At 52.6% G+C, this 9,839-nt stretch overlaps 1 protein-coding gene across 3 annotated transcripts in view; it reads right to left on the reverse strand.

Annotated features, from left to right (window-relative positions):
- Positions 1-4,321: 4,321 nt before the first annotated feature.
- Positions 4,322-9,839, reverse strand: part of DLGAP4 (DLG associated protein 4) — a 232,043-nt gene continuing 226,525 nt past the window's right edge. For 2 of the 3 annotated variants that reach the window (XM_025398734.1, XM_025398735.1), the window contains 3 exons: positions 8,025-8,116; positions 6,918-7,073; positions 4,322-6,116 (listed from right to left, as the gene is read on the reverse strand). In XM_025398734.1, coding sequence (XP_025254519.1) covers positions 5,898-6,116; positions 6,918-7,073; positions 8,025-8,116 — 467 coding nt within the window. In that variant the 3' untranslated portion in view covers positions 4,322-5,897. The remainder of the gene's footprint in view (positions 6,117-6,917; positions 7,074-8,024; positions 8,117-9,839) is intronic. The other variant, XM_025398733.1, reaches the window with a different exon arrangement.

Raw genomic sequence — 9,839 nt, forward strand, 5'->3', positions numbered from 1 at the left:
AAGTAATTTGTGGTGTGCTCCTTTGGGACTGTGAATATTCTGTTCCTCATAAAAATTTCAACCAATACTTTTTTTTTTTTTTTTGAGACAGAGTCTCACTTTGTTGCCCAGCTGGAGTACAGTTCATTGGCGATCCCAGTGCAACCCTTCTCCCTCAGCCTCCCATGTAGCTGGGATTACAGGTGCATTCCACCACTCCCAGCTAATTTTTGTACTTTTAGTAGAGATGGGGTTTCACCATGTTGGCCAGGCTGGTCTTGAACTCCTGACCTCAGGTGATCCACCTACCTTGGCCTCCCAAAGTGCTGGGATTACAAGCGTGAGCCACCGCACCCAGCCACCAGTACTTTTAACATCCATGGATGATTCCATTATTACAATATGATGGTTGCCAAATGGTTCTTTTCTTTTGAGACCTAGTTTCACTCTGTTGCCCAGACTGGAATGCAGTGGTGGGATCTCACCTCACTGCAACCTCTGCCTGGGTTTAAGGGTTTTAAGCAGAGGGTGATGCAGCCAGTCAGCATTTTGAAAATTCCCCTTGGCTGGGTGTGGTGGCTCACACCTGTAATCCCAGCACTTGGGGAGGCTGAGGTGGGCAGATCACGAGGTCAGGAGATCGAGACCATCCTGGCTAACACGATGAAACACGGTCTCTACTAAAAATACAAAAAAAAAAAAAAAAGAAAGGAAATTAGCTGGGCGTGGTGGCGGGCGCCTGTAGTCCCAGCTACTCGGGAGGCTGAGGCAGGAGAATGGCGTGAACCCAGGAGGCGGAGCTTGCAGTGGGCCAAGATCACGCCACTGCACTCCGGCCTGGGCAAGAGAGCGAGACTCTTTGTCTCAAAAAAAAAAAAAGAAAGAAAAATTCCCGTGGCCACCATATGGTAGGCAGGGGCAGCAGCAGAGACCACACCAGCTTTCAGATCAGCCACAGATTCAGATGGGCAGGAGACTGTTAGAATTTCTGTCGTAAAGCCCATTCCACTGCTGGTGCTAGAAATCTCATCTCAGTGGGTCTGTCCTCCACAGCATTTGCCCATGCAGGCTCCGCGTGGTACTTGGCCATCAGGCTCCTGGTGACAGTGGCTTTGTCCTACTGTCCTGTGTATAAGGTCTGGGCGCCCAGTGCTGTTCCCGGTGGTAGCTGAGCCTTCTCTGTGCTGACTATGGAAACATGCAGCCCTGGGGAGCTTGGGGTTCTACAAGGGAAACCTGGGCCGTGTAGGGTTCTCAGGGACCTACAGGTGGCTGACAGTCTCCTGTCCCCTCTGCCACTTCTGTGGTCATATCCTGCAGCCTTTAGGAGGGCACTTCCTGTCTGTCCCTGTCCTGGTCGCCTGTTTCCTCAAGGACTAGGCTTTGGAAACACAAGCTGAGGACTCATTCCCAGCATCTCTGGGAAGTTGCTGTCAGCCTTTCCCTGAAGTGACAAATGCGTCCCTGATGGAACAAGGTACAAGGACATGGGACATCATCTAAGTCATACTTTTGTGAAAACCATTTAATCTGAATCTGGCCATGAGAAAACATAAACCCAGATGGTGCACCATTCTATAGAGTGTGCTTGGATACTTCAAAAACACCAACATTTCAGCCTGGCGCGGTGGCTCACGCCTGTAATCCCAGCACTTCGGGAGGCTGAGGCGGGCGGAGCACGTGAGATCAGGAGTTTGAAACCAGCCTGGCCGATATGGTGAAACCCCGTCTCTACTAAAAATACAAAAATTAGCCAGGCGAGGTGGCTCATGTCTGTAATCCCAGCTACTTGGCAGGCAGAGGCAGGAGAATCATTTGAACCCAGGAGGTAGAGGTTGCTGTGAGCCAAGATCACGCCACTACACTCCAGCCTGGGTGTCGCAGCGAGACGGTCTCAAAACAAAAAAAATAAACCAAAAAAACCCATGAAAAAAAAATAAATAAAACACCATCAACATCTCGAAAAACAAAACCAACAAAGTAGGGAAATTTTGATTTGTAAAGAGACTAGAAAGACTAGAAGGACATGGTGGCCTGGCACGTTGGCTCACACCTGTGATCCCAGCACTTTGGGAGGCCAAGGCGGGAGAATCACTTGAGCCCAGGAGTTTGAGACCAGCCTGGGCAACAAACTGAGACTCCATCTCTACAGAAAATTTTAAAATTAGCTGGGCATGGTGGCATGTACCTGTGGTCCCAGCTACTTGGGAAGCTGAGGCAGGAGGATTGATTGAGCCCAGCTGGTTGAGGCTGCAGTGAGCCATGATCACACCACTCACTGCACTTCGGCCTGGGCGGCAGAGTGAGACCCTGTCTAAAAAAGAAAGAAAAAAAACCAGACAGACATGGTAACTGAAAGCAGTGACTGATCCTTAATGGGATCCTGGATGGATAAAAGGGAAAAGGTGTAAGGGACAAGGTTGTGAGGGCACCTGGCGTATGGACTGTGCTTTAGGCCATATTAATATGTGCACTGAGTGCTCTCCTGGGTAAAGGAGGGGCTCCCTGGAACATCCTTTCTTAAGTTGGAGGGCGGTGATGGTGTTGTGGTTGTGCAGGCACGTCCTTGTGCCTGGGAGCTGCGTGATGTGTTTTGCGGTGAAATATCAGTGTATGCCACTGACTCTCAGATGGCTCGCAGGGAAAACGGTGTGTATGTATCCAAGAGGGATAATGCCCATATGAGCGAAATATCGGTAATTGGTGATTCTGGCCGCCGGATATGTGTTCATTATTATACTGTTCATTCAATGGAGGGGGCATCTTCTCTGCTGTGCCAGGAGGGCTGGGTATGGGGGTCCAGATTCTGTACATCAGACACCCCTACCCCATCTTGTGCTTAATAGAGAGTGCAGGATCCCTCCTGAGACCCTAATCTAACCCTCAAGTCCCTTCCCCTGCCACAGGAGAAGCAGGCTCTGAAAGGCTTAGGGTCCATACCCAGTCCCCATGGCCCATCCGGGAGAGCCGGCTGCTGGCTGCACCCCTGAACTTCTGCTTCAATGCCTGATGCAACCGGAAACCTCTTCACTTACCCTTCAAGTCACCGCCAGCTGGGTCTCAGGGTAGAGGTAGGTCTGGGAAGGTGCCAGCCCCGGAGTTAATCTGAGCCACCTGTGGTCACCAGATGCTCCATCACCACTAACAGGTGTATTGGGGTCTGGCCACAGTTGGGATGGGCTCCCAGGGACCTCTCTGGGGAGGGCCGGGCAGCCTGAACAAAGCTGCTGGGAAGGCAGGGTCTGTTCATCCACTGGGCCTGAGGTCATGAGCTTCTTGGCTGGGTTGGGCCAAGGGAGGAGACCAGGAATCTGTGGCTCCAGAGCCTGGCCAGAGAACTTCCTAAAAGGCATGTTCCGGCCGGGTGCGGTGGCTCACGCCTGTAATCCCAGCACTTTGGGAGGCCAATGGGGGCTGATTCTGAGGTCAGGAGTTCAAGACCAGCCTAGCCAACAGGGTGAAACCCCATCTCTACTAAAAATACAAAAATTAGCCAGGCATGATGGCAGGCGCCTGTAATCCCAGCTACTCAGGAGGCTGAGGCAGGAGAATTGCTTGAACCCTGGAAACCCAGGAGGCGGGGGTTGCAGTGAACCAAGATTGCACCACTGTGCTCCAGCCTGGGTGACAAAGACTGTCTCCAAAAAAAAAAAAAAAAAAAAGGCATGTTCCTACCACCAGGGCTCGGCACCTCCTGCTTCTGTGTGGACTGCGTGCCGTTCCCTCCCCCAAAGCTGGCTACCCACTCATCCTTCCAGTCTCTACCAGAACACTCCTGCCCAGGTTGGGTTTGGCAGTTGCCCTGCGGGGTCCTGCAGCCTCATTCTGCTGCGTCTTGTTTTTCACCACCTGTCGTTGACTTGACCTTGTCTGTCACGTTCAGTATGTCTCCCTCACCAGAGTGAGCTCTGCCCCAGCACTGGGCCTGTAGAGGTGCTCTGGAGATGCACTCAGGGCTTGCACCCGACAGAGTGGCAGCAGCTGCAAGGCAGGGGGATACTGAGTACCCCGCCCTGGAGAATGTGCAGACTGTGGATCTGTGGGGAGTGTAAACTGTCCTCTAGGGTGGTCTTTATCAGCCTATCCTTGCTTCTGTGATAGCATCTATCTTTCAAGGGTTTATTTCAAACAGGAAGCTGGTAAGTGCACACTCATTTTCGGGAGAGGGGACTGTCAGCCCCATCTTCCTGCCCCAGATCACAGAGCTGGCATGTGACAGCTGGCATCCTGGCTGGCACTCACATCAGGCTGTCTCCACAGAGCTTGCCTTTTGGGGGGGGGTCTGGCTCAGTTTCCTGGGCCCACTCTGCTCATCCCCCTGCAATAATGCCACAAGCCCTTGGTACACGTTACCTCATTTATTCTCACAACATGCCTGTGAGGTAGGGAGGGGCAGGGACTGTCCCCGTTTTACAGAGGAGGAAGTTGAGGCACACAGAGGTCAAGTGACTTGCCCAAGGTCACAGACGGCGGCCAAGCTGGAAATGGGCCCCGGAGCAGGCCCTTGGTTCACCTGGGGGAGTCCCCCCTGCAGCAAGCGCCAGCCAAGAGGATGTCTCGGATGCCAGAGAGGCGCATACACAGCGTAGAGCAGCCCCTCGGGTACTGAGCTGGCTTCGGGGCTGAGCCCCTGCCCTCCCCCACCCTGCCCTGCAGGCCCAGGCCATTGCAGCTCAGGGCTCGTGACACCCTGGGAGTGGGATTGGGGGGCAGGAGAGAGAGAAGGATAATTGGGGTTAAAAAAAAAAAAAACTCAGAGGCTGGGCAGATGGGCCCTTGGGAGTAGGGGGGAGGGGGTGGAGACCAAAAATAAAAGAGGGCTGCTTACACACAAGGTATGTATTTTTACACACACTTGTACACACACCTAGATATAGTACATGTAAAAATATATGCTATTCACACACCCGCCTCCTGCCAGGTGCCCCGAGAGCCAGCGGCGGCGGCGCTGGGTGGGCATGGGTGAGCAGATGGGCGTTTGTTAAATATACACTCTAAGGTCTATGTGCATATGTACACATACATACAGACACCGCCGCCCGCTCCTCGGGCACCAGACACAGGCGCGGCTGAGGACAGACAGCCCCTTGGAAGCCACTCTGAGTCCTAGATTTTGCTGAAGGAAGAAGGGGCTGGAGAGAATAAAAAGGCGGGAGTCTGGAGTGTGATAACTGTGGCTTCGTCTCATTTCCCCCTCCAAGACTAAAACCTCCCTCATCTGCTCAGTGGTGAGTCCTGCCTGACACTGCCCAGGGCTGGCGGGGCACCTCCCAGTGAGGCGCCTCCATCTGCGTGTGTGTGTGCGCGTGTGAGGTTGTGTGTGAGCACTTGGCGGGGGAGGGAGGGGACGCGTGTCCATCTCTCTGTCCTCTGGGCCCTCAAACCGCAGAGAGGGCTGAGACCCAGAAAGCCGCTTGCCACAATGGTGACCACTGTGTGAGCTCTGAAGGGAAAAGAGAAAAACATAAGAATGAAAATCCAAGGTCAGAGCAGGGGGTAGCCGGGGAAAGGAGGAGGGAACATGGCAGGTGCCCAAGGCTGCCCTTGGACTGTCGTCATCTTGTAAACAAGCTAGTGTGAGTTCTCGTCAGATAGAAGGAGTAAAAAGACCGCAGTCTGGAGGCTGGGCCGGGAGTTGCCGACGTCCATCTATCTAGTCCACCACGGCCAGCAAGAGGAAAAAAAGTTTTCTAGTTTCGTGATTTTTGTTGATTTTTTTGTGAGTAAAATTTTCATAACCTAAAGCTGGGAGGGACCCAAAAAAGCCAAATGTGAGCCCTTGTATGCGTCAATTTGAAAGTTGGCTCAGGGTCTCTAGACAGAATAATCATAGCAAAGGTTGAGAAAACTCTGTTCCATTCGCACTTAGTTTTTGTGGTTTTAATGATTTAAAATCATTTCTTTCCTCCTGCACGGTCTCAGAGCCTGGTCTGGGCCTCCGGGACATAAATCTCGATGCTGTCTGCGCTCTCGGTGGCTGAGTTCTGCCGCACAGAAGCTGCCCGCTTCGCCGCCAGGAGTCTCTTGCGGGCCTCCTGGCGCTGCTTGTCGCTGGCGTCTGAGGCCTTGTCGCGGCTCACTGCCGGCTTGGATTTGGCTGGCTTCTTCGGGACCGGAGGGGGTGGTTTCTTCTCTTCCTTTAGTGAGACAGTGAGGAGGGAACAAAAATAAAATAAAGGTGCCACGTTTTGTGTGGCGCTACCCCCACCATATGCTGGCAGCTGGAGTCTCCACCCCAGCTTCCCCGCATCGGGCACAAGCAACACACACTTGGAATCAGGAAGCCACGAGAAGCGATGACAGTGGGAAGAGCACAAGGCACAGGAACGGAAAGCAAGCCTAGACTCCGAAGGTGCTCGAGCAGCAGGATGGGCAGATCCCCGTGTCCACCCTCATGTTGAACCACCAGGAGCTTGAGACTCGGGCAGGAGCTAGCCCGAGTACAGTCAGAGACTTAAATTTAGGGCTTCGGGTCCCATTTTACAGGCTATTCTAGGGGAGCAGACAGGGCCATGGTTCAATAGGGGTCACTGGTTCTGTTGGTTTGCAGAAGGCGGCCTCGGGGAAGAGGCTGGTTACCACGAGGTCACAGAACTGGCTCCAGACCCCAGGACTGGCAGCAGGGCCCCAGGACAAGGGACCACTTTGCTACCTCCTCTGTTATAACGTGATTGAGGCCGTGGGCGTGCCTCTCCCAGGACCCCCTTTTCTGGACATGCAGGGCAGGACACATGCTTCAGGGGCAGCCTCAACTATACGGAGCAAGCGGCATGCTAGACAAGTGCCAAGCATGGACCCCACGCAGTGATGGACGTGAGCCCCCAGCTCAAAGACGACACACGGAGAAGGGAGCCAAGCAGCACTGACCGATGTGGGCAGCGTTATTGCCGACCAGGAATTTGTCCCTGGACTTCCCCTCCGCACTGCTCCATGCTCACCTTCCTCTTCTCGGGGGTCTCCACCAGCTGCCAGCTGTTGGCCTTGAGGTGGTAGAGTTCATCAAACTTCATGCTGATGTCCTCGATGGACAGCTGTAGCAGGTCCCAGAACCCTGCCAGGTCCTGGGCTGTGGGGCGTGGGTTGGCATCAGGGTTCTGTGGGCCAGATGGGGATCAGTGGGGCGGGCTCAGCAGAGGCTTGTCCTGCTCCCCCGACCCCCCGTCTCTGCTTCCCCCGCCCCGCGCCCTGCTGAAGCATGTTTCCTCTGGCCCCACCAGCACCCGAGGGGGCTCTTGAGGCCTAGTGTCCAGGTCAGTATCTGTATGAATGAATCTAAGCCAGTTCTGGTCAGCACCAGCCTTAGTGGTGGAGATCCTTGGGGACAGCCTATAGGGCTGTGGTGAGGAAAGCACTCCTGTCCCTAATGTATGCCAAGCAGACAGTTGTTTTGCAAGGAAGAAATACAAGTTTTTGGCCATGGTGTGAGTGACACCGATTGCCCCATTCACTCCCAGGTGGGGAAGATCACGGAATCCATGTTGTCTCCCTCGTGTCACTCTGTTCCATGACAATGCAACCCCCAGGTCTCTGCAGGTCTTGGAGACAAACACTCTCCACTGCGTCCCGCTGGGAGCACACAGATTCCCACAGGCAGAACAGCCCAGGACTTTGCTTTTGACCCCAGCAGGGCCAGCCCTCCTAACAGGTAAGAGGGAGGGAGAAAGCCAAGCCACCAATCCCAGCAGTGGTATTTCTTTAGTTCTTACCTTGAATGTCTTCTTACAGAAAAAATATACATATATATATATAATTTTTGAGACGGAGTTTTTGCTCATTGCCCAGGCTGGAGTGCAGTGGCGCGATCTCAGCTCACCACAACCTCCACCTCCCGGGTTCAAGCGATTCTCCTGCCTCAGCCTCCCAAGTAGCTGGGATTACAGGCATGCGCTCTTGCCCCCTTTCTTGCGTAGACACTGACACACATTGCCACTGGCCGCACTGTTTGTGTTACAGAGGAGGGCACAGAGGCTTCGCGGGGCTGGCAGAGTGTAGTGGGCAGCCAAAGGCTGGAAGCCCTGCTGTGGAGGAAGAAGAATCACACTCACCAAGTTTTGCTCACAGAGGCCCCGGAACTGCTGGAATTTCTGGGACATCAGTAGCTGGGCACTGCCCACCGCACTGAGGACTTTTCCTAAGACTGAGAAGCAGAGGGTGGGAAGACTGATTTAGCACAGCACAGCATTTGTGGGGACGGCATCATGCTTTTGATCTCCCCCTGCACTCCCTTAGGGTAGAACTCATTATTTCATGATGGTGGTGGTCTTCATTTTACCTACACATTAGTCCATTCTCATTGAGAAAAACACAAACAATATAAAGTGAACCCCATCCCATTTCCTGAGGATATTTTATGGCAACAAATATGAAAACTGAGTATAAATGTAAAACATTTTCCAGAAAAACATAAGAAGGTCTTAAGAAATAGAGGCCGGGTACAGTGGCTCACGCTTGTAATCCCAGCACTTTGGGAGACTGAGGCGGATCACCTGAGGTCGGGAGTTAAAGACCAGCCTGGGCAGCATGATGGAACCCTGTCTCTACAAATACACAAAAATTAGCTGGGCATAATGGCAGGTGCCTGTAATCCCAGCTACTCAGGAGGCTGAGGCAGGAGAATCATTTGAACCCAGGGGGCGGAGGTTACAGTGAGCCGAGATCGTGCCACTGCACTCCAGCCTGGGTGACAGAGCGAGACTCAGTCTTTTAAAAAAAAAAAAAAAAGAAAAAGAAAAAATTTGATTAGACTCAAATATTTTTAAGAAACTGAAGCAGAACTCTTCTCAGAAAAGGAACTAGGTCTAAGTTTTACAGCTAAGGTATTAAAAACTTTCAAGAAACAGGAAATCCCTTTTTTATATATTCTGTTCCAGAGATTAAATAAACATGGAAAATGATGCAACTTGTTTTAGGAACTCTGACAGCAGATAAGACATGCCAAGAATGGACCACTTTCACTAACATAAATGTGGGAGTCTTAAAGTATAAACAAATAGGATCTATCAGAAGAATTGTAAAAAAATAAACATCCTAATTGATAAGTATTTAACCCAGGAATACAAGGTTGATCTTGTCTTGTGACTTCCAGTTTTAAAGTGCTGGCATCAGCCAGGCATAGTGGCTCATGCCTGTAATCCCAGTACTTAGGGAGGCAGGAGGTCCCCGACAAAAACAGAAAAAATTAGCTGGGCGCACTGGGGTGCATCTGTGGTCCCAGCCACCTGGGAGGCAGAGGCTGTGGTGAGCTTGGACCATGCCACTGTACTCCAGCCTGGGTGACAGAGTGAGGCCCCCTGCCTCAAAAAATCAAAGTACTGGCATAGCCGGGCACTTTGAGAGGCCTAGGCCACGTGGTAAAAGCCCATCTCTAGAGAAAATACAAAAATTAGCCAGACATGGTAGCATGTGCCTGTAGCCCCAGCTACTTGGGAGGATCACTGGAACCAGGTAGATTGAGGCTGCAGTGAGCTGTGATGACAGCATTGCACTCCAGCCTGAGTGACAAAGTGAGACCTTGCCCCCACCAGACACAAAAAAGGTGCTGGCATAAAGACAATGCTACCCATCCCCAACCCCCTTAGAAATCACTGAAAAGCGGCCGGGGGCGGTGGCTCAAGCCTGTAATCCCAGCACTTTGGGAGGCCGAGACGGGCGGATCACAAGGTCAGGAGATCGAGACCATCCTGGCTAACACGGCGAAACCCCGTCTCTACTAAAAACACAAAAAATTAGCCGGGCGAGGTGGCGGCGCCTGTAGTCCCAGCTACTCGGGAGGCTGAGGCAGGAGAATGGCGGAAACCCGGGAGGCGGAGCTTGCAGTGAGCTGAGATCTGGCCACTGCACTCCAGCCTGGGCGACAGAGC

Source organism: Theropithecus gelada, chromosome 10 (genome assembly GCF_003255815.1).
Source record: "Theropithecus gelada isolate Dixy chromosome 10, Tgel_1.0, whole genome shotgun sequence".
Classification (NCBI taxonomy): Eukaryota; Metazoa; Chordata; class Mammalia; order Primates; family Cercopithecidae; genus Theropithecus; species Theropithecus gelada.